General features: G+C 28.1%; 3 protein-coding genes and 1 long non-coding RNA gene across 4 annotated transcripts; all 4 read left to right on the forward strand.

The window, feature by feature from the left end:
• The first annotated feature begins 1,540 nt into the window (after positions 1–1,540).
• On the forward strand, positions 1,541–2,736 carry LOC125858226 (aspartic protease inhibitor 10-like). The gene is made up of 2 exons (XM_049537940.1): positions 1,541–1,826; positions 2,314–2,736. The coding sequence occupies exons 1-2, from the start codon at positions 1,547–1,549 to the stop codon at positions 2,619–2,621; spliced, it is 588 nt and encodes a 195-aa protein (XP_049393897.1). The 5' UTR covers positions 1,541–1,546; the 3' UTR covers positions 2,622–2,736.
• An 11,710-nt stretch (positions 2,737–14,446) lies between these two features.
• LOC125858235 (uncharacterized) lies at positions 14,447–15,527 on the forward strand. Its single transcript, XR_007445722.1, has 3 exons — positions 14,447–14,603; positions 14,722–14,765; positions 15,243–15,527. It is a non-coding gene; the product is annotated as an uncharacterized LOC125858235 (long non-coding RNA).
• A 6,826-nt stretch (positions 15,528–22,353) lies between these two features.
• LOC125858225 (kunitz trypsin inhibitor 5-like) lies at positions 22,354–23,076 on the forward strand. Its single transcript, XM_049537939.1, has one exon. It carries the CDS (start codon positions 22,411–22,413, stop codon positions 23,005–23,007), a length of 597 nt encoding a protein of 198 aa, XP_049393896.1. The 5' UTR covers positions 22,354–22,410; the 3' UTR covers positions 23,008–23,076.
• A 1,427-nt stretch (positions 23,077–24,503) lies between these two features.
• LOC125858210 (kunitz trypsin inhibitor 5-like) lies at positions 24,504–25,372 on the forward strand. Its single transcript, XM_049537925.1, has one exon. It carries the CDS (start codon positions 24,548–24,550, stop codon positions 25,283–25,285), a length of 738 nt encoding a protein of 245 aa, XP_049393882.1. The 5' UTR covers positions 24,504–24,547; the 3' UTR covers positions 25,286–25,372.
• The last annotated feature ends 728 nt before the right edge of the window (positions 25,373–26,100 follow it).

The raw sequence follows: 26,100 nt of genomic DNA on the forward strand, positions 1-26,100 counted from the left end.
AAAAGAATAATTCTACCCACTTTACCTAACATTCCGCTTCCAAATTTTTTTCTCATTTTGTGTTAGATATATACATATCGAAAATATTTTTTACTTGTCGCCGCAAGACTTTTTTAAAAATAATTTTTTTATTTATGTTATATATGATACACAAGTAGAAATTTTTTTCTAAAAATATATGTACATATCTAACACAAAACGAGAAAAATGTAAAAAAAAAAATAGGAGCGGAGGGTTAAATAGGATGGGTAGAATTTTTATTTTAAAATAAAATAAAATAATATCATTTTTTTGGGAGAATGAGTGGGTGGTTTGGGGTGGAGGAGAGGGTGAAGTATGAATTTTTTTTAAATATTTTATACAAGATTTAAAAAAAAAAAAGGACGGGGAATTGTCCGGGGGGAGGGGGTACGGAGAGGAGGTGGTGGAGTGGGGTAAGAAAAATAATTTAAATTTTATTTTTTAAAAAAAATATTATTTTTGGGATAGTAATACTTTAATCTTTAATTAATATTAATAGTTTATTATTTAATTTTTGTCAAGGTGGAATATTTTATCCATGTGAAATGTCATGTGTCAAGGTTTTTCAAATAAAAGAGAGAGTGCATCACACACACCACTGAAGTGTGTTTCTCAAACTAATAAGTAATAGTTTAGGTATGAAACTCACCCTCACTCTCAATAGTTTAGGTATGAAACTCAAAAAAAAGGGATAGTTTAGGTTTGTTTTTGACATTTATCTCTAATCGCAAAGGAAACGAGGCAAGTTAAAAGAAATCAAATTTGAAGGGAGATTTTTGTAAGTATTGCTTTATTTTTCTCTCTTTTTTTTCTAGATATAATGATTCTGTAGATAAACTCTCTGACTTAACGAGGTCTTTTTATAAAAGAAAATATACTTCATCTGGTCCAATTTGTGGAACAGTTCGGATTTTGAAAGTCAAAAAAATTAATTTTGACCATACATTTAAACATGAAATTTTAAAAAATAAAATATACATATTCCAACACTATATAAAAAGTACGTATAGGTCACAATATTTAATAATTCAAGATATTTAAAACATATAGGAAAGAGTTTACGAACAAAGAAATATTAATTTGAATTTTCGAAATTAAAGAAATGCAACACAAAATGAGGTGAAGAAAAATAAGTAATGTTTGGTAAGGAATTTATTATAATTGAATGACCATTTAAATAATTATGTTTGGTAAGGAATTTATTATAATTGAGTGGCCATTTAAATAATTTACTTGTAATAACGACCATAAAGGAGGTAGAGATTTATGTAATTATTGCTTTAGTTTTTGTTTTTTTTTTTTTGCAGTTTTTTTTAATAGCTATAATGACTCTTAGATAAACTAGTACTAACGTACTATGACTTGAGAGTTTTATTGATACAAGATAGTAACACATTCGTCAGGGAGAATGCTTTGTCGGTGGGATTTTTTGACGTGAATTCAGATTTAATTAAACTAATCCAATATTTATGTTTATGTTTAAAACATGGCAAGGAATTTGAGAGTCTATATACACAAATCAAACATGATGTGGACGAAGTGTTTATTTTTGTTATGTCTGTGTTTGGTTCCCTTTGCGGTGTTTTCATCAACTTTCACTTCCCAAAATCCCATTGATCTACCCAGTACTCCGGTACTAGACACGAGCGGTAAAGAAGTTGACCCTCGTTCGAGTTATCGTATGGTTTACACTAATCGGAGTCCCTATGGTGGTGATATATACTTAGATTACTTCCCAGGTTCAATTACCCGGCCTTGTCCAGACGGCGTGTTCCGTTACGGTCAAGTTGGACCTAAGGGTATAGGCCTAGGGGTGGCAGAATGGGTAATTAATATGACTATTCGCTCATATTTATTCATTTGAAATGGATTGGATATCTAACTCATTTAAAAATGGGTAAAAACGAGTAATACCTATGTTACTCATTTAAAAGTGGGTAGTTAAATCGATAAAATGGGTAAAAAGATATGCCTTCACACAAAAAAAAAAAAAGTGATAAAGGGTGGGGTAGTAAAAAAGTCTTTTCTTTAAAAAAAAAATCTATAAAAAAATGAAACTTTTTTTTACATTTTTTTGGGGATAGGGGGGTAGGGGGTGGAGTGAAGTGATAAAAAAACTTTAATTTTTTTTTTGTTTTTAAAGCTTTTAACAAGATTTCTATTTTAATATGGGTAAATATGGTTATCCATTGGGTAACTCGTTTTTACCCATTTAAAATGTGAGTCAAGTCGAATAACTTATCCATTTTTATTTAACTCATTTTTTGATCAACTCATATTCGATTCGACTAGCCGTCAGATTGATTACACCTAGTCATGGTGTGTATGAAGAGCAAGAGATCAACATCCAATTCGTCATTTCCAATGTAGAAAAGTGTGGTAACTATACAATTTGGAAAGTGGGACCTTACAATAGAGAAGCACGGTTGAAGACGGGCCAACAAGAAAGCAAGTCATGTTTCAAGATTGTGAAATCACCACGATTATTGGGTTACGAATTAATTACTTGCGATGGTCAATTAGTGGGTACTATGGGCAATCGTGTGGCCCTTGTGAATAACTTCTCACTTGATTTCGACTTTGAGAAAGTCGGAGACTAGTTAACAATTAATGCTACATCTATCTAGCTCTATGTTTTAAAATAAACTCCTGCTAAGTATGTCTATATATTTAGCACGGCTTTCCTAATAAATTCTGTTTTTCCTTCTCCTTCACTACCTATTTCAAGCCTTTGTGTGTGTACAAAATAAATAAAGAAATACTATGTTGAAAAAGACTATATCAGGTGTGTGAACAAAATCCTACATGAAAAGTAACAAATAAGAAACAAGTTACTTAATATGTTGGAGTGGTGCGATATGGATTTAATTTGGAGGTATAAATTCCTTGAAGGATAAATATTTCTCTAGCAAAGTCGGATTATCAAAATTTATGTGCTTTCATTTAACCCACAACAAACTTGGACAGATCTAGGGATCACTACACAATATGATTGTTTGTAATAAATTTTAACCACAAATAAAATTTAAAAAATAAGAACATCTTATTAAATAGTGTAGTACAATTTTATTGCTCTCTTGAAGTTTTTCTCTAAATTTTTTCGTAATCCAGAGTGGTTAGTGGTGTATTTTTCAAACTAGGATTATGTATATTTTTTTGTGATGTATTTGATGGCTAGGAAAGACATACAGTGATTTTGATAAAGACAATATTTGATGCAACTATGACATTTAACTTTGGATGTGCACAAGTAGGCACTTAAATTTGTATAAAATTGAACAAATAGACACATTCGTCCTAAATGACACCCTACGTGTCAATTTTGTGTCCAACATGGCGTCCTACGTGTATTATGACATAGGACACGTGTGTCTACTTGTTCAATTTTATACAAGTTTAAGTGTCTACTTGTGCACATTCAAAGTTGGAGGGCATAGTTACCCGCTGAAGCCAAGTTAAAGGTCATGTTTATGTATTATGTCATTTTTTTGTGATGTATTTGAAGGCTAGGAACGATAGACGGTGACTTTAATAAAGACAATATTTGATGTTTGCTCTTTTGTGAATATCCTATGAATTTACGAGATATATTGAGATGCCTCTTAAAAGAAATATATTATATATAAACTACAATGTAAAATAAATTAGTCACCAAAAATCCTAACTGAAACTAAACTTATCTTGTAATATCCCACAAAATTTCAATGTATACAATGAGGAAAGATGCATGAAAATTTTTCCTCAGTGTGTGTTTTATCGTATCTGTTTATGAGAGAGTAAATGCTAACAATTGAATCATATGATGTAAAATTGTAAATAATTGTTTGTCTCTATACGAGAAAGAAAATTAACGTACTACCATTCATAGAAATATTTGTATTTAATGTTCAATATGTAAGTAATTTTGGTGTAAATCAATCATAGATCAAATAACTAATTACTAACTAGGTTGAAAGAAAAGAAAAACGCGAGACAATAGTGAAGAATAATTGGTACTAGCCATGTTTTTCATCCATTAAAACGAGAGGTAATATCTTAAAAGGTCATTGAACTATGAGAATTTATCAAGTAAAGTCATTAAACTTTATTTTATATCAATAAAATCACTCAACTTAAAGTTTTTATCTTCAAAAATCACTCAACTACATTTTTCATTAAAATAAATTTAATAAGACAAAATAAGATACTTTATAGGTCATGTAAAACTCCACAAATAAATAAATTTCAAAAATCATATTATGCTTTTTCTCTTTTTTTAAAAAAAAAAAATTTATCCTCAAAATAAATTTAACATGACATATAAATTATTTTACATATCACATAAATATGAATTTCAGAAGTCAAAATTTTATATTCAACCTCCGAATAAACCCGTATTTCCCACGTTGCTTCAATTTTCATTTTCTAGATTTTGTGCCACTATTCGTAAAAGGTTTTTTTTTTTGTTTGCTGAAATAATCATTATCTATTGGTTACTTTGGTTAGATACTCCAGAGTCCAGTCTCCATATACAAATATATTAATATAAATAAATGAGTAATAGTGTATACACCAAAACAATTATTGAGTAATAACGTGCGTTTTTTCTTTTCAATTCCTTGATGTGATTTATAAAATTTCATTACATTTATGTTGCTACGCGCTAGCTGGTTGTAATATGATTGTGGATCTCTTATGAATATGTATTTTACACCCAAAATTTAATTATTTTCCTTTGTGGTTGGACAAGCAACTGAATCATTGATAAACAGGATAAAATGGTTTTTAAAAACATTATTTATTTAGGGGGTTCATGTTTATATAGCCTAAAAAATAATTTAATTTGTTATATTAAATTTATTTTAATGATAAATGTAGTTGAGTGATTTTTATAGATAAATGTCTTAAGTTGAGTGATTTTATTGATATAAAACTAAGTTTAATGACTTTGCTAGATAAATTCACATACTTCAGTGACCTTTTAAGATATTAACTCATTAAAACAATAACAATTTTTAAATCAGTGAATTATTAAATTTCTTCGAAGGTATAGTGATAGAAGCAATAATTCAGTAATTAATCATCACAAATTAACTTTATGTGATCATAAGAAAGTCACCATCTACTTTTGTATATTGCTTCGGTAAGTCCTATTTCCTGTCTTTTTCCTATCGTTAATATGCAAATCAATCACGCTTTGTGACTATTCTCCTATGGGAAAACGATAAAGAAAATTACACATTAGGGGTTACTCCCTCTAACTCAATATAAATGAATTGTTGGCATTATTTTATACTGACAAATTATTACTCTCTGATTTATGGATTTAAATATTTTTTTAAGGGTGTCATTGTTGGAAAACAATATATATATATATATAGCGGAAGCATACTATAATCATATTGCTTATATGAATAATAGATAATCAATATGTTTATGCGAGAACACTTATAATTATGCTAGAGCACATAAATTTTTTGAATTTTAATTCAAGAATTACCTCTTGAAACGTGAGCAGTGTGGGCAAATATCCACAAGTTAGATTGACCGACTCCACAAATTAGATAGCAATTCTACGATCTTCTACAGTGATGCCAAGTTCATATCCTAACTCTCTCAATACTTGGGTGGACAGTATCGTATAGAAAACTAATTCTCTTTCTAGGTTCAGTGCCGGCTCAATACTTGTAAAAATTAGGCATATGCCTCAGGCCCCCAATTTTAGGGGGCCTTTAATTTTTACCACAATAAATTATGTGTTAATTTTTTTTATAGATAAAAATTATCTAAGATAAATGTATTTTTCTTAAAAAATATATATATTATTTTATTCTCCTTAACCTCAATCAAATAGAAGAAATTAAGAAAAATGTTGTTTTGTCTTCTTACATTCTCTTCACTAACTCTCGCATTGTAATTTTCTAGACCCCTTTTATACTATATGTAAGTTAGAGCTCTATCAAAAATATGAATCAATACTAAAAATCATGTTTTGGATAAAGTGAATTACAAGCCTGTTTAGATTGACTTATTTTATGTGTTTTTAAACCAAAAAAAAAAAAAAAAACTTATAAGCAGTTTTATCAACTTATTACTTATAGAGTAATGTTAACAATTTATATAATAATTGCTAGCTAAAAGATTTTACGCCTTTAATTGAAATTTCGCTTTAGGCCTCCAAGTACGTTGAGCCGCCCCTGTCTAGGTTAGAAGAACCACTACTTGTAGAGATTTCTTCCCAGTCTAAAAGGGAGAAGAAAGGCCACATTATTTTTGAAAAATCTAGAAACACACATTGCTCTTCCCTTTTACTCTAGAAAATAGGATTCTGAGTTCTAGTTAAATATAGGCATTGTAGGGACAACGAAATTAATTATTCATGCTTCCTACTATGGAAATAATTCCAAATAATTAATTTGAATGATTCATACCATAATAAATTACAAATCATTCCACTGTATATTCGTAATTGCACTCCTCTATTTATATTTTGAAATTCCCCATTAAACACTTATGTAATTCCATATGTTAAGCTTACAGTACCAATCAATAAATTAAATTACTGATGAATTTAATTCAATGATTAATTTCCTTTAGAGCACTGCTTAACTTATTTCATGCGTCGTATTGATAAATCCACTTGCAAGGTTTGATACGATAAAAACTTATAAGCTTCTAAAAAAAGCATATCATCAATCTCTATATCGAGACATGAATTCTATCAACTAACTTATTATGTCACCAATTTATATTATTATCATCCAATCTACTAGGCATATTGACCTATCTCAAATCTCACCTTTTAATAAATCAAAATGATAACTAATATATACAGATCATAATAGTTATATTAGGATTAAGAATATAAGTACATTTAACAGTTTAGAGAATATGTTTTTGTCAGTCAGTCTAAAGCAACTATCTCTACTCGGTCATGTTCAATTCATACAAAATGCACTAGCACAAGAAGTTGGAACTATACCGTTCCCATAATCAAGATAAATTATATATAATCTTGTGCTACAATTGTACCGATGGCATGTCCAATTTCCATCTTAGATTGTGAACAAAAAAATTTATACTTATAAGAACCGATGATTTATTCCTCTGTGTATAAGCTAAAACTATATACAATAAATCATCTACTATATAAGTAAATAGACACCATAAACGAATATATGATCTATTAAAATATTTATTATAACGGAATAAATAATTATTCTATAATAAATACTATATCTAAACTTATGGTTAATAGTATATATCCCAACAGTCACGTCCTAATCATTCATTTATGTTGTACTAGAGGGAGTACTAAGCTAGCGTTTGGCAAATAAGTGGGACCCATATAGATAAATATTGATAGTATCATTAAATATTTATTAAATTAGAAAATGTGTCTTTTTATACCGGCTAAAAAATGAATTATATAAATTTTGACAAAGGGATTATTAATTTATGTGACTTTTTTTTTGTTTTAGTCTATTCTTAAAAAAAAATCTTCTTTATTATTAAAAATAATTTGATATATTTTTTACACTTAAAATACTTTTAATAAGATTGGTCAAATACTAGTTGCTACTTGAAACTACTTTTAAAATTGACGTGCTAAACACAAATTATTTCTTATAAAAAATATGGTAGTTTCAAAAACATGACCAAACATACTAGTATTAATTTAGAGCTAAATAGAATATTTAAGAAAAAATTACAAGAATATACTATTTAAGATTTAATTAACAATAAATGCTTATACTCCTTTTTAATTACAAAACTAGTTTTTAAATTACAAACATAACAAAAAGAAAATCATTTTGGAGATTTAATTAAATAATTTATTAGTAGTATTTTTTCCTTTTTTTTTGGGTTATGTACGGATTTAATGGGAATGATAATTATGATATTATTTTTTATTTTTTCAACCACGATTTTACTTACCTATTTTGTACACATTAATTTTCTCTCTTTTTTTTTTTTAAATTTAATCTAGGTAAAAAGAAGTAATTTATCTATTTTAATATATGAAGGTGCTGATATGGTATTGTTTTTGGTAGTGAATTATTATGTTGCTATTTTTTGTGTTCTGATAAATTGTGGAGGTGCTGATGTTATGGTATTAAATGTGATATTGAATTATTATATTGGTGATTTTCGTGATTTCTTGTTTATAATTAAGATTGTGTGTTGAGTTGTGGAGATGTATATATTATGGTGTAGAATAGTGAAAGTGAATGTTTGTGTTGGTTGTTTTAGTGAGAATATTAATAGGTATTTTTATACCATTAAATGCCCCATAAGAATTCTTAAAAAAAGGACCGATCACTATCTTGAAAAAAGAACAATTATGCAGTAGTATATTCTATTCAAAATTTTCTTAATCACAAAGTATATTTGTTCAGAGCACTTGGCTTCAGACTATGAATTTACAGTAAAATGTAGTCATCACATAGACATATTTGTTCATGATTTACAGTTCCATATTTGCTATCAACTCTCTATTTACTCTATAGTTTCAAGTGTATCAGCATTAATTCTGTCTATGTTGCTCAATGTTTGCACCCAGGCATAGTTTGGGTGAATCAAGCTAGTGATGTAGATTTGGGTCCTTTCCCTATGTACCCTGGCCGCAAACAAGAAACATCCAAAGACAATTGTTGCACCTTGCAAAAATCTAACGACAACGTTGGAGAGAGATTTCTGAAGTTAGATATTGTTCAGAACATCACTCCTTCAATATTGTAATCCACGTAATTATTTGCGTTAAATTACAAATTAATAATCTATTTTCAAAATAAATAGAATGGTGTTCCTAATGTAATTAAATTACACAGATTGCTATTTACAATGCATTTATATATACAAACTGGTAATCATATGGGTGGATTTAGACACCCCTAAACAAAATACATGACACACTTGCTATTAATTATGGTGTTTATAAAAACATATTACACAATATCAATTACACTACACCATCTACACTTTCAATTATACAAAATAATCTACCATCACAAATCAATAAGCATTATTACCAATTTACTATTTATTCAATTTTGTTATCTACACCAAATCAGTCAACTAAATACACCAATTGACGTACCCTAACATAAATTGGTAATCATGTTGGCATTCAAAATGGTTGACGATACCTAAATTAGTGTACATACCAATATTTTCATCAAATCATTAATTAAAAAAAGATACCAGTAATTTCGACGTATTTAAACACCCAATAACAAACTACATAATAAACTTGATATGACTTCTGGTGTTTATAAACGCATACTACACAATATCAATTACACCAAATCGTCTATACCATGTACACCATCATTAATTATAACCGATTAGTCAACATTGTTATCTATACCAAATAAGACAAATAAATACACCAATAGATATACCAAAAATATTTATTGCTCATCATGCTGGAATTGAAAAACGTCTGACGAGACATGATTTTCTTGTATAGACCAACATTTTTTACCAAATCACGTATCAAAAACTTACCAGAATTTCGTTGTAATTAAACAACCCTAAACAAACTACATAATACACTTGCTATGACTTATGACGTTTATAAAAACATAATAAATAATATCAATTACACCAAAATCATCTACACCATCTACACTATCAATATACCATCACAAATAATAAGGATTATTTTCAATTTAACATTTCTTCAATTTGTTATCTATACCAAATCAGACAATTAAATACGCCAATATATATATATACCAAAATATTAACATGAAGTTGGGGTCTATTCAATGTCTAAAAGATACCAATTACACCTAATCACATACCATAAGTAATTTGAGAATTATGGTATAAAAAAATATAAATAACAATATATCACACACCAAAACAAACTATAGATTCATGGTGTCTTATATAACACATGCAACATACCAATTACACCAGATCACATACCAAAAGTATTTTGTGAATTATGGTGTTTATCTATGGCCAAAATCATACACAAGTGCACTAATCAATTAAACCTAATGTTATACCAAAAAATATTCAGTGGATCAGATGTTTAATAGCCACCAAAGTTGATTTCTCTATACAACGTAATGTATACCACTCACACCAAAAAATAAACGATGAATAATGACTTTTAAAAAAAACATACTTCAAAATACCAATTTAACAACATCATCTCCACCATGTTCACTATCAATTAAACCCATTAATATACTAAAAATGATTAATAATATTTATTATTTATTCAAAAGTTAAATCCAGCCAATCGTTGCACCAGACCATGTACCAAAGCATATGAATTTTATACTAAAACACAAAAAACTTACAATTTAAACTAACGACTAAAAACTAAAAAGACCTAATACATATTAACCAAAAAGACGTAATACATATTGTGAGAAAAACGATCATACGAAAAAAATCCCAAATATATTAAAAAACACCAATTCAATCATTGTTTGTTTAATTATCGGATACGTTCCATCATCTGTTGTGTTGAATTAGAATTGAAAAATTGTTGGTATCCATGTTTGAACAGTCGATCAGAGAAGAAAGAGAGTTTTATTTTTGTTAAAAACCTTTCTTTATGGGAGAGAATATATAACAAATCTGAGTAAATCGTGAAAGGTAAATAATTGGAGAAAATCAAGGATTACAAGATAAGCGTGGCTGACTATTTCTATTTTTTTTATTACTATAAATTCTAGTTTTGAAAAAAAATTATATAGTGTAAAATTATTTGTACACGTCAATATCACATCTATCTAGGGGCTTGCATGTTTATGTCAATAGGCCTAATTAGGCTGAAGTTGTATTGGTATGGGCTTCTCTTGACAGAGGACAAGAGAGTAAAAACTGATTCAATCTTATTGGGCCTAGTAAGTCTTAGAATAAGGTCCATCAAAACTTCTTTGAGTTTGTTCGAATGCTAAAGCCCAAGTTAACTTCCAATGCCTTATTTTGCACTTTACTATCAAACATTGAAATACATATATCAAAAGATGATGTAATCCATCATTTAATAAAAACAAATCATTTAAGTTAGGTCTACTGTTATATTTAGAGTTGTCAAAAAGGTCTGGCCCAGTCCCACCCTGCCCAAGCCTCACGGGCCAAGGATTTTGAAGGGCTAATGTGGGCCATCTCTTCATTTGGAAGGGCCTGAAAATGCACAACCCAACCCTAGAAGGATTGAGGGCTAGGGAGGGCTAGCCCTTCTTCTGTTCCTTTTTATCATTTTTTTTTCTTTGCAAACTTAAAATTCTATAACATCAAGAAAATGTGAAAATTTTCAAATCAAATATGGTGAAAAATGGTATTGTTTCAATAATACTAGTAAAAAAATCCTAGTGTAATTAGTATATATCTAGTATACTAGATATGTGAGATACATGTATCTATTATGATGCATCATAGATATGCGAGTGAGATAAGAGAGTGGCGAGCAAGATAGGAAGGAAGTGAGGGCGCGAGATTTCCTTTTTTATCCTAGATACATGTGAATTCACTAGAATCGAGTGTATCTAGAACAAATTAACCTAATTTTGAGTCCATGTATCCGAGATACATGTATCTGGACGTAGCAAAATCTGGTAAGATTCATAATATTACAACATAACGTGCATTTAATTAATTAGCTCATATATTGGAGATATTATTGTAAGTTAACCATATATAAATAGTTTTGGCCCATAGGCCGACCCAAACCCAATCCCGACCAAGTCTCAAGGGCCAAGGGCTTATATGGATTGGCCTTATAAGCCCTAGTTTTAAATGAGCTTAAGAAATCTTATCTCAACCCTATCCCAATAACGGGTTGGGTTGGATCGTCCCCATGGGCAAAGCCCATTTTGACGGTTCTAGTTATATTTATCAATTGTATATCTATAGAATTTCTTCCGTAAAATCAAATTAATTAGGTTAGTATAAACTCAAACATAGATAAATATTCTCACTGTGTACTTTTACTTGTCTATTATTATAAAAATAAAATTTCACTTTATTTGTAGTTTTCAATATATTCTATGGGTTATCCTTAGTATAATTACTTATTTCTTGAATTATTATATAAAATTTAATTAATATTATAATAAAATACTTATATTAATTATTGTGGGCTAAATTCAAAATTGACAAATAAAAATAAAGATAGAGTACAAATTTCCCATCAAAATCAGAGAAGATAAAAAGAAATAAATTGGACACCTTTTTCAATACGAAATTATTAGATGATAAGAAAAGAATGGATTGTTGGGTTCAGAGTATTTGGAGTTTTGCACCTTTCGAAGGGTCAAATAGGGGACCAATTAAGCTCTAAAATACAAAGTCACAGGTGAGAGTTGACATTAGTCTTTCATGAAAAATATTAAATAGGAGATGTAGTTGATTTAATTGATTATACTCCGTCTGTTCAATAATATTTGTGAATTATTGACTTTGCACATTTTTTAACTAAACTATAAATAGAAGAATAATTTTATTATATCACCATTTGAATATAATAAATATAATATCTTAAAAAATATAATAGAGAAATGACTATAATTAATGATAAGAATAAGTTTGGAACTAAATATAAAATTATCCGTTTATTTCATAAAGTAGATAAACATTGTAAAACATCACAAAATAATATTGTGAACAACTATTATTAAACAAAAAAATATAAAATTTTATTTTATTGATAAAATTTAATTTTCATCCGAGCAATTTCCTGTCGTACGTGAAATTTTTACTATCACGCGAGGATCAAAAGGAGCATATAGTAATATCCGATAGTTGGGTGTGTGAGTGGAAATGTGTCTGTCTCCGTGTCTCGCACTAAAACCTTAACCAGCTATCCGGATAATGTTAGGCAAATACCCACTCAATCATTATTTCTTTTTTATTTAGAAAATAATATTAAATTAATTATTATACAAAATTTATTATACAAATTAAAAAATGAAAAATAACATGATTTTAAAGAAATAAAATAATAATAATATAAAGTAAACATTTCATTTTCTTCTTTTTCTTCTATCTTTTCCTATTTAGTTTTTTTGGGTAGTACTATCTAATTTTTAGATATACACTATCACTTTAAAATCATCAGAACTAAAATTTACTAATCTAGCTAATTTAAATTTATATAATTTATTTTAAAAAAATATCTCTATCACAAAAAAGTAATATTTTCAAAATTCAAATTTATTAATTAAAGTTTGAGAGATCTGATCCATTAACGTATAATAATTACTATGAATATGAACCACATGGTAGATACGAACTAATTAAAGCACCCCGGTCGTAGCTTGACATTTAGTTTAGGTACAGATGCACTAATTTCACTTATTAGTTTCCATTTGGACACGTAATTAGTAGGACATATTGTTTGGTCAAATTTAAATTAAAGGATTTTCCACATAATTAATTAACGGGACATATATCGTAAAAAATAATACTCCCTCTGTCCCAATTTATGTGACTTACTTTCCTTTTTAGTCAGTCCAAAAAAGAATGACACATTTCTATATTTAGTAACAATTTAATTATAAAATGTCTATTTTACCCTTAATGAAATGATTTACAGCCACACAAATTTCTATTATTCATTTTGGACCACAAGTTTTAAAAGTCTTCCTTTCTTTCTTAAACTCCGTGCCGAATTAAATTGCATCACATAAAATGGGACGGAGGGAGTATAATATAAGAGAAAAGTGGCATAACTGTTGAAACTAATATAGTAGTAATAAATTCAGTATTTTATATAACAAAAAGTACCAAGTATTATTATATCACACAAAATATATTCTTTTAGTTCAAAAGTATAATTTCAGTAATAAACTAATAATTTAATGACATGACACAAAATATAAAACCATTCATTTATTTATCTTTTCTAAAAGGGGCAAATTCAATCCTACCATGTCAATCATTTATTAGCATTAGTTAATTATATTTACCTAATTATCTAAGCTTGAAACAGAATAAAAACTGAATATTGTCCAGATAAGGTGGCAACACTTAATAAAACAGTAATTGCTAATGAAGTACCACGTAAGTTATAATGTATGACTGTTTCATTTTTAATCAGATAATTCTTATTCAAATATTGGATATAGAAAGCGTTATTATCAAATGATCCTTATAATACGTGATTCAAATTTAATCACGGTTATAAAAAAGTTACTACATAAGGTGACAACACTTAACAAAACAGTAATTGCTAATGAAGTACCACATAAGTTATTATGTATGACTGTGTCATTTTTAACCAGATATTTCTTATTCAAATATTAAATATGGAAAGCGTTATTATCAAATGATCCTTATAATACGTGATTCAAATTTAATCGCGGTTATAAAAAAGTTACTACATAAAAGGTCATTAATTATGACAGGTAAGTAAAAGTTCAATTTTTATATTACAAAATTATTAGAGATATTAAAATAGTAGCCTCCTCCTATAAAAAGACAGTACCTTTAGGTGTTATATTTTTCTGTTCTCAGATCTATCTTTTTCCTGTCATAAAAACAAATGGAGAAAAAGGTTTCTTTCCTCAGCTTATTGTTGCTAATATTTGTGGGATTTTCTCTTCTAATCTCCACAATTGCAGTTCCTTCTTCAAGTAAGTCATAAACCCCTTTTTTTTATAAAAAAAATCAGCTTTTAATTTCTTTTCATATATGTTACTTAATTTTAATTCCTTAATATATATATGTGTCTTGTGTGGTGATAATTCACAGGAAGTCTTAAGACAAGTACTGAAAATCAAGATTCTCATAACAAGGTTCTCTTTCTCTTCTCTTCAATCTTGTTTTTATTTTTTTTTTGTTAATTTCCTAATAGGGTAAAATGGAAAGGATTGGGTGAAATTGGAAAAAAAAATAAAATTAAAAAGTCTGAAGATAATAGAAAAAGTTGAAATTTGTATCAACACATGAGTTTCACTTGAATTTTTTTTATTTTTCCTGTCGTGGTTTGATACAGAATTTTAAAAAGATATATTTTTCCTTATTTATGGTCTAAAAACAAACTTTAGTCACTTAAGTGATTATAAAGCATCTTAATTTAATATTTAAATTTAAAAATAAATTGGGGACATAGGGAATATTTCACTTAAAATACTCCTTATATTGGTTTTTTTTGTTTATGTTTTGTTGTAACTCTAAATTATCTATTTTAAGTCAGATTAAGTTGTAAATGATTTTATATATGTCCAAATTTCTACCAAGTAATTTATTTATTTATTTATTTATTGTTGAAGGTGGTATTAATGGATCATGAGTTGGAGAAGAGGAGGGAATTGTTGGTGGAAAGAGATGACTATGCAGGAACAGGTGCAAATAATCATCATGACCCAAAGCCTCCTGGCTCCCAATGGTCAAATTTAAATTAATTAATTACGTTTTAAGATTATGTTTATGTGTACAAAAAGATGAAATAAAGATTATCAAGGAAGGATATATGTGCAGTACTATTCTACTCAAGTAGATGTAATTATATATGTTGCTTGTTTTGTATTCTTATTAGGAACTACATTATTGTCCTTTCTTCCTTCGTACTAATTCATGTAACAGTGTTTGTGTGAACATAATGTTTTTTTCTTTTTAGGAAGAGGCATTATTGATAACACTTATAACAATACGACAGTGTAGTCTAACTTAATTTCAAAAAATTAGCTTGTGAGGAAGGATTTTTCAAGTTTATATAAGCAGTCCATCATTCTATTTTTCAATCAATATGAATCTTTAACTCACTGCAATTTATTACCTACACTCTCGATCTTTTGATCGATAAACATTCTAGGAAAAACTAGGTGGATCTCGAATGTAATAAGTGTGCAAGCAAAAATTATCTCATTATGTTAAAGAATGACGGGTAGACTCTTTAAATGGCTTGAATAATTTCTTTTCCTTTGAGCTAGTTTTTGTGTTGTGAGTTAGATTTAAAATCTAACTTAACATGGTATCAAAGCAGACCTATCTCACTCAATGTTGACACTCAAAGTTGGGTATTAAAGAATGACAGGAAGTGAACTTCTTATAAGGTTTGGACAATTCTCTTCCCTTTAAGCTAGCGTTTAGAGTGTAAGTTAGACTCAAAATCTAATTTAACAGTTTTATGTATTTTTTCTTCTGTAATCATAGTGTAAGGTATGTAATTTGAAAAAATTATGGAACAAGTCAAAAATTCCAACTTAATTATGGAAAACAACTATAGTTTTAAGATATTATTATAAAACAGTAATATGCTATTTTTATAGCAAACAACTCTCCTTCACTCCCTTGCCTCTCATCGATTGCGTATTTGAATATTTCTATATAATTAATTAAGGACGATATTTATATTCTGAAATAAATAGATAAGAAAATATAACATAAAGAAAAAAGAAGAGATCTAGATGAAACACTATATGTAGCGGCATTTTTAGCTAGTTGTTTCTTCTTTTTTTATTGCCACACTATGGATTAAAATATTTCGTAGTTGGACTTATCTTGTGAGGATCATGTGTTCTAAAATAAAACAACCTTGATTTGGTTCACATAGTATCTAATTTACTACACTCTACTTGTCATGAATACCTCCAAAAAAGAAACTAAGTATTTTGATTCTTAAAATGATTGTTTTGACCACGCATGGGAACAAGAAAGCACCTACTTGTTATTTTTTTATTTCAATTTATTTGTTTTGGTTATTAGCATTTAGATAGTTAAATAGTATTTCCTCGGTTCATTTTATTTTATTCATTATTTCAAAAATAAATTTTTACTTTACTTGTCACTTTTAATAATTAAAAAAATATTTTTTTTTGTAATATTATACCTTTAGCATTAATTACTTGTTTCCTTGATTATTTTTTTACAAAGCCTACTACCAAACATTAATTAATAGAGGTATATGATAAAATAACCATATCGATTATTTTTTTTTTAGTGTGTCAAGTTCAAATGTAACTATATGTAGTAAAAATGAACGGAGATAGAGTTTTTCATATTTTTTTCAAATAATTTAAATATATTTAAAATTGTTAACTGTTGTGACTTATAGTAATTAATTATCATATATTTCTAAATATGTATTGTAAGTTTTATTTCAAAAACGTTAAGGATTTTATTTCTAAATTCACATCAAACATTAATTAGTATAACCTTCCTACTTTGAATATATCAAGTCAAATAAATTGAAACAGAAAAAATATTAACCAAATCGTCGGTAATTTCGTTGATGAAGTAAAAACAAACGTGAAGTCCTAAAATTTATGTGAAAGCATGATACAATTGTGATACATAAATGAAAGGATAGGCAAAGAAATAAAGAACTTTTTTCTTGAATTTATTTGATTATATACCTACGGTCTACTATACCTAACAAGTGGTGTCACGAGTTACACGACGAAAATTAATTTATGGGACCTAAAAATAAGTATGACTACATGAGGTTAGGATTAAATAAGCAGCGCGTGGAGCTATCTTATGGTCATGAGTTCATTCAAATCTCCTTTGGCGAAAAATTATATAAAATAACTATTTTTTATGTATAGTATATAATAGATGTCGAACTCCTTTTGACTAGTTTGTGTGTCTACTTTTTCAGATTTTGAACTCCTTTAGTAAAAATCTTGATTCCAACACTTAAAAATAAGAAAACATTGTTAAGAAAAAAAATGACGAGGATGATAATTTTTACATGACTACGATAGACAAAAAGATTATACAACATTCAAAAAATCAACCTTGATTTAAAGGGATTTCTAATTTGGTTTGTTATCTTCTTCTTAAATTAGAAGAACCTAACATTAAATTATGGACAATTTCAATTTAAGATATATATGTTTGAGTGCCTCTAAAGTGGTTAAACTTTAAGATTTAGTAGTATAAATTTGATTATTATGTAAATAGGGTCCTAAAACAGCTAATTGTGCACTTGACCAAATTCGAAAAGACAAAACCCAATTCAAGATTAATGGATTGGGCCTCATCTTCTAAAGACACATAAGATTAAAATTATATATATTACTAGATCTTTATTTCAAATGAATGTGAAATATATGTCAATCACAGATGATTATTTACACATTTAATCTTTTTGGAGTGTACGTAAAAAACTGTTTTTTATTACTTCCTTCATATTAATTTATGTGACGGTGATAGACTGAATACAAAATTTAAGAAATTTTTTTGAAGCGACACATCAGCTACTCCTTTCTGTGCCTTTTAATCGAATTTTTCTTTCATGCACATTATATGATATATATAGGCGTGGACATCCGATAAAAAAAAAAATTAGGATTCAAGTTGAGCTAATTGCAAACTTATTATTCCCTCTCTGTCAGTTGTTTGACTTCATTTGGAGTATGCAAATTTTTATTTATTTTTTGAAATAAATTTACATATTTTAAAACTACATAAAAAGTAAATAAGTCACAATAATTAATATTTTCAAGAAAGCATGATACAGTCATTAAGTTATATATACATTTACATTAATAAAAAGAAAAAGCAAAGAAATAAAGTTCTCTGTCTGAGAAACACAAAATGAATTTACTTCCTCCTTTCACTTTATTAGTCTACTATGATCTTTACACACTGCTAAAGAAATAATGGTTGATATAAATATTTTGTCATAATATTAATATTAATTGATATTTATTGTTAAGTCTTAAAATTGATTTTGAAATTAAGACATTAATGTCCAAGGATAAATTTTGTTCTTTTTTAATGTGTTAAAAGTGACAAATAAAAATACGATGAATATTTGTTTTTAATATGTTAAAAGATGAGAAAAAGAAAACGACAATGAGGAAAAAGAAAAGATAAAATATATGTTATTTTTGAAATTGTTGAAAGTATTGATAGATCGGAGAAAAAGAGGGAATTGTTGGTGGAGAGAGTAGATTATTATTCTGATTCAAAACTTAGGGTGTGTTTGGTATGGAGGAAAACATGTTGGCCTTAAATGTTTGAAAAAATGTTTTCTAAATCAACTCATTTTCTTCAAATTTAAGGAAAATGACTTCCTTTCCAAAAGTAAGGAAATCATTTTTCAAAACTCTACTTTATCCTTTAATTTTTTTTTTTACCCTACCCATGCCCCGTACCCGACCGTCCCCTTTCAAAAAAAATTAAATTTTTTAAATTTCAAATATATTTTTATCTCTACCACCAAACCCTCCCCCCCCCTCCCCTCCCCTCACAAAAAAATAAAAAATTCAAAAATACTATATTTGAGTTTTTTTTCAAATTTTAAGGTTTTTTTACCTCAACCAATCCCTCCCCTCCCTCCCCCCCCCCACCCGCCATCCCCATAAAAAGAAATTAAAAATTATTTTTGAAAAATATTTCAATTTTGTCATTTTTTTTATGCCACCCTACCCCCCAAGGCCCCCCCCTCCCCCGCGTGCGCGACCCCGTCAGGTCCTGGGTCAAATCTCAAGGTCGGATTTTGGAACGTAACGGTCATCAGAGTCTTGTCCTAGTTTCGGTGTTGGGGTCGGGTCCTAGATCAATTATCGGGGTTGATTATAGATCAAAAAGTATTTTCCTAAAGAGTATTTTTTAGTCTCAAGTAAAAAATAACAGATATTTTCTGAAAAATATTTTTCATTCACCAACCAAACATTAGAAAATATTTTCTACTTGCCAACCAAACATGAAAAAATAAGTTAGAAATCCACTTGTTTTCCAAAAAAACATTTTTTAGGAAAACATTTTCCTTCATACCAAACACACCCTTAGAGGCACTCAATTACTTAATTCTAGGGATAAGGGTCTGAAAAATATCTCAAATTTGATCGAATTTGCTGTTGCGATATTAAACTTTCATGAAGACCTATTACCTCCCTAGACTATTTAATATCGTATTTTAAACATATATACCACGTGGACATAAAAAATAATGTAAAATTATAAATAGTAATGTGTCCACATGGACACATATATACCTTTAAAATACACTATTAAATAGTTCAGGGGGTAAAAAATACGGTATTATCTAGGGAGGTAATAGGTCCTCATGAAAGTTTAGTATCGCAACAGCAAATTCGACCAAAGTTGGGATATTTTTCAGACCCTTATCCCTAATTTCTATATTAAAATAGAAAATTCAAAGAATTTGAGCAAAAAATGAAAATTAAAACCTTCATAACTAGAATAGTAAAATAAAAAGATTTGAAATAAAATTATTAGCCTATATTGTCCTCTAAGAAAATATATGAGAATTCGTGTATTTATCAATAATAAATAGTTGTGAATACAAATAAAAGAAGAAGAAATTGGTTATTTCATAGGTATGATGTAGACTTAGCAGCCAATATACCTAAACTGAAATAGCTACAGACAATTATTAGATTTACAATAATATAAAAGAATTTGAAATTACAATATTAACCATTTTAGTAAAAATACACTGTTTTGATTATACTTTATTGCAATTAATCGTCACTATAATGTCCATCATTTATCCAACTTTCCTCGTTAATCCAACTCTACATTAATGTGCACCCTTATAGTACTCAAATTCCAATGGATCTATCACGTGATAGTTAAACTTTAGTGGATCACCGATAGTTTGTTTGATATGATATCCACCACCGTTAGTAGAAAAACATCATGCAATGTGCTAAATGAAAATTAACATATCTCACACCCTATTATTCATACAATATTTATATGATAAGGTTCCTATTAAGTTTACTGAAAAAATAAACAAATATAATAGCTTGTTATTAATATCAAACCCCAATAATAGGGTAAACATAACAATTTAATTTGCTAATTATATTTCTTGTGAGTTTTGATGAAATTTTAACCTAAAATTAAAGTAACAAAAATCATATACAGGAAAATATGTAAGTTGAAAAAAAAGTATATAGAAAAGATTCAAAAAAATGTGTCAATGGGTGATATGGGTAAGAAATATTTAATAACTATAATTACTGGATAATAACACTTGATTTAAAGATCCCAAAATATTAATTTAAATATGTAATTAATTATTTATGTGTTTATAGTTTATGACTTTGTAGCCAAAGATTGCCGTACTTTTTTATTATATAATTGGTGAAATGTTCTTTCAATGTTAAGACATTTGTTGCAATACAATACCTTGATTTTTATTTTAAATTTTTTTATTGGTATATAATTAATTTTAAGTAATTTAATTCAAAATTCTACTATCTTTTAACTAAAACCTTAAAATTTTTAAAACTACATCCCTATATTAAAAAGACTTGAAATGGTATTTAATTTTATATAATAAATAATTTTTTTAATAATCATAAATGAAAATTTTCAGTTTTTTTCTTTAGATTTTTGCGTGGGTCGTTAAAATGAGTGAGCAAATTAGGTTAAGTTTTTATTTCTCATTAATTAGTTACATATACTTATCCGGTTGGTTCTATTTTTTCTTGTTACCGCACACATTTGTTCTCTCTCTCTTTTTTTTTAATAATAATAATAATTATTATTATAATTTATGAAGGTCTTATATATTATTTTAAAGCTTAAACTTATTTATTTTTACTCTTTTAAATTTACGAAAAGAAATATTGAATGAATCAATCCTTATAAGAAAAACTTTATAGCTTTGCAATTCAAAGAAATTAAAAGAGTGAATTCTGAAAAAAAAAAAAAAAAGTAAATGAAATTTGTTAAAGATATTTATGATTTCTTATTATATATGTTGACTTTTGGCAAATAATTGTATTGAATTGACTCTGCTTTAGTATAACTACATAAATATATGTAACAGAATGTTTAAATCACAAGTTCAAGAAATCTTTATCTTTTTTTAAAATTTGTGGTGCGTACGAATAGTCATCTAGTAATATTACTGTCTTATTCTTTTCCCTTACACTATGGAGTCGTTTAACATAAGAAATAGATAATTATTTCGTTCTATGTTTGATTAGAGATATTAGATAATAGTGAAATTATTGATTTTTGCATTTATACTTTAATAATAAGTTAAGTTATCCTATGTACATAATGAGAACTGAGATAACTAATTCCTTTGAAATACCATCTGAAATAATTACTTTATCTATTTCAAACCTATTCCAAGCGACTCCTAAAAGTCAAGAAGTATTACCGATTGAATTTCCTTTTTTTGCTTCTCCATCTTTTAGTTGACAATTCAAAAAGCACATAGGATTATTTTCTAAATCCATGTACATTCTAGATCTTTATACGACTTTCTATCGTAGCTAAAACTATTCAAATGTAGTTTTCCTTACGGAATGCCAAATATTTAGAAAGTTCAAAGCACCGTAAAATTCAATTCTTTTGACTTTTCTTTACCAACATAACTAAAATTAGACATTCAATTTTTCAAACATATGAAAAGGCAAAATTCAAAATGATGACAGCCACCTCTATATAAATATAGTAAACAATTTCCCCATTAATAACATTATAATCATACTATTGATCAATATGAAGGTTTTATTACTTTCTTGCTTCCTCTATTTTACCTTATTTCAAATCATAAAATCCGAACCGGTTCTTGATACTAATAATGAACAAGTCCGTCCGGGGTACACCTACTACATATTGCCCGCTACCGCGGGCAATGGTGGTGGCCTAACGCTAGCCAAAGGGGAAAATGGGAGCTGCCCCCTCGACGTTTTCCAAGCACAAAATTCGCAAAGTGTAGGCATCCCGTTGAAATTCTTGATGGTGAATTCTAGCGCGGGCTTAGTAATCGATGAAAATGAGGACATAAATATAAAATTCGCAGCGCGAAGGTACGTATCGATTTGTAATGTATCAACTGTTTGGAAAATCGAAGATGGGATTGTGACTACTGGTGGAATTAAGGGTGGATCGGAAAATGGCACATCTACAAGCTTATTTACGATTCAGAAATATGAAGATGCTTATGCTTTACAATATTGTCCAAGAGCTACAGGGTGTTCTTTTATTTGTCCAAGATTGTTGTGTGGGTATATTGGTATTTTACCAGCTGAAAATGGATCGAGGCATTTGGCCGTGAACCGGCCGGTTTTCAAGATTGTGTTCAGGAAGGCATAAGAAATTTATTCATAGTATTATAATAATAATAATAACATAGTGAAAATAAATAATGATGTTATAATTTATGGGAGGTGTTTCATATTGATTTGTCATTTTAATTCTTAAGAATAAATCCTTGATATATATATTTCTTGTAGTTCACCTTTGTGTTTGGTTTATATGTGTATTTCAATATTAAAATGTATGGTATTAGTGAGCATAAAGTGAAGAAAATGATGTTATCAATTTTTTCATATGATTTAAAATTATTTTAAGTTGTTAATTATTGTAATTTTTAATATATAATTAAATATTTTAAAGCGGTTTATTGTTGTAATTTATAATATTTTTTTATATAATTTTTACATATATAACAAATTAAAAAGAAAAATTAGACAAATAAATGAAAAGGAAAAGAATACATTTTTTTTTAATAAATACCATCGACTAAAAATAAATATGTCGATCAAAAGTTACTTGCTTCTAACCGAAATAAACCTCATACAATTTAAGAAAAAAACTTTAGGCTTCAAGCACACATTTTAACAAAAAAATTAGTGTCTGTAGCCTCTTATTAGATAGTAAAATAAAATATATTCCGCCGACCTCAATTAGATACGAAATCGAGACGTGCAAGAAAATGACTTCAAAATCAACCTTTGAGACGTGCAAGATTATATGAGGATACTAGCTAGTTGCCTTCCCACAGATTTGTAGTTAACTATACAATGAAAAGGTCTACTGTTTAATCATAGATCTCACAAAATTTATTTTAAATATTTTATTGGACTATAATTATAAATTTTCAAATTTAATCTTTAAACATTTTAAAATTCTTAAAAATTAACTTAAACCAGTTTTTAATTATTATTTAATTCAAAAAATCATTTAAATTTGCTTAAATATAATATCCCAAAAACCACTAAAAAACATAAATGACACACATTTCTAATTAAATTGGTTTTCTCTCTTAGTACTTATTTTAATATTTTAAAAAGGGAAAAGATAAAAAAGAGCAGAAAATTTATTTGGGAGATAAACCACTGAACTTTAATAATTCGAAGAAATTGTAGTAACGACTAACAAGTCAAATGAAATTAATGCGGCCACATGTACACGTGCAATGAAACGCGTCATCGTGCCCAACTCAATTCCGTATGAACAATTATAAATTCAGATCAACATTTTACTTGTCGTCTTTATTAAAAATTAAAATATAATTAATTATTAATTTTATTCTCACTCAATAAATATAAAAAGAAATTGAAATGATAAAATAACATTAATTAATATTATAAAATACATTTGTCAAATTATTTTTTAAGATGCCTTAAAAAAAAAAAAAATGAATCAAGGGACCAGTCAATTCCACATCTAAAAAAAAAATCTTTGAACAGCATGCTACAACTTGCAAAGACAGTTGAATATTCAAATGAATAATCTTATCTTGAAACCATTGATGTCAAACTTTGCATCCACTAATTTATTCTATAAATACATTTTCTTCTTTGAGCTTAGTTTATCCATTAAAAATACATAGTCAATTCAACAAACTACGATGGCACTAAGACCTTTTCTTGTTGCAATAATATTGTCAACAAGTTATATTTTTCTAGTAAAAGCTCAAAACATTTCTGAACCGGTTCTCGATATTTCTGGTAAAGCTCTTGTAAAAGGATCGCAGTATTTCATCGTACCGGTGTCGGGTCGGAGCAACGAAGGTGGACTTGATGTGTCAGGGATTAGGAACACAGTTGATCCTCTCGTTGTTACCCAAAATCCTCAATCTTCCGTGGGCAATAGCCTTCGATTTACACCGGTGGACTCGAACGAAAACATCGTCAGATTATCGACTGATCTGAATGTTAAATTTATGGATATTATATTTACCTATAATATGTCCACGGTATGGACAATTAACACAACATTAATTCCACAACGTTATTTGGTTGCGGTTGGTGGAGTTGAAGGAAATCCTGGGCGTGACACTTTGGGTAATTGGTTTAAGATTGACAAGTACGAGGATGCTTACAAGTTTGTGTATTGTCCTGGTGTTTGTGAAACATGTAGACCGTTTTGTGGAGATATTGGAATAATTGTTGAACCTAACAACAAAAGGGTTTTGTTTGTTGGTTCTGATAAACCATTGAAAGTTAAATTTGAAAATACTACGTCGGTTATTACCGTAACTAAAGCTCCTCCAAGTGCTAGCAATTATCCAGATAGACTGCCAACCATGTCTTTTATTAATGTTGTAATGTGTATTGTTATTGCTTATCTTACAAAGGTGATGTGATGTGAGTTACGCGAGTGTAATTATTCTTGTGTTGGAATGGATAAAGATTGTTTTATATTTAATAAATTGCAGATATTGTTGGTTGTGCTTGTGCTTCTATCATTGTATTTATATAGTAGTCTTATAGTTGGATAGGAATCTACTAATCTAACAAACTTACTAACTAACTGAATAAAGAAATTACAGGAATAAAATATATACAAATTACTAAAATTTTTACAATGGTAAGAGCCTCACACAACTATATATTATTGATTGTGCTTCTACCATTATAAATTTTCTCTAGAAGTTACAAATGCTATCTACCCTTATAACTAGGTAGGTACATTGTTCTAGAATAGAATAGTACTCCTATCAAGTAATAGTTGGCTGGATTCATTCTTAGGCACGTGTCCAAGTGGTCCAATAATGAAATAGACTCTTATATAATTTTGCTTTAGACTAATTTTTTTTTGGAATAAGGATCTGAAAAATATTCTAACTTTGGTCGGATTTGCTTTTGCGATACTAAAATTTCATGAGGATCTATTACCTCTCTAGACTATTTAATACCGTATTTTTTACCCCCTGAACTATTTAATAGTGTATTTCAAAGGTATATATGTGTCCACGTGGACACATTACTATTTATAATTTTACATTATTTTTTATGTCCACGTGGGCAAATATATATGTTTAAAATACGATATTAAATAGTCTAGGAAGGTAATAGGTCCTCGTGAAAGTTTAGTATCTCAACAACAAATTCAGCCAAAATTGAGATATTTTTCAAACCCTTACCCTTTTTTTTTTTTAAAGTCTCGACCATATTCAGT

This window comes from Solanum stenotomum, chromosome 3 (assembly GCF_019186545.1).
Source record: "Solanum stenotomum isolate F172 chromosome 3, ASM1918654v1, whole genome shotgun sequence".
Classification (NCBI taxonomy): Eukaryota; Viridiplantae; Streptophyta; class Magnoliopsida; order Solanales; family Solanaceae; genus Solanum; species Solanum stenotomum.

Bases quoted from the DNA above. Each gene is read 5' to 3' on its own strand.
- LOC125858210 (XM_049537925.1), top strand. From the start codon at position 24,548: ATGGCACTAAGACCTTTTCTTGTTGCAATAATATTGTCAACAAGTTAT.
- LOC125858225 (XM_049537939.1), top strand. From the start codon at position 22,411: ATGAAGGTTTTATTACTTTCTTGCTTCCTCTATTTTACCTTATTTCAA.
- LOC125858226 (XM_049537940.1), top strand. From the start codon at position 1,547: ATGATGTGGACGAAGTGTTTATTTTTGTTATGTCTGTGTTTGGTTCCC. The intron at 1,827-2,313 runs GCCTAGGGGTGG...CGATTCGACTAG, and splicing joins AGTTGGACCTAAGGGTATAG to CCGTCAGATTGATTACACCT.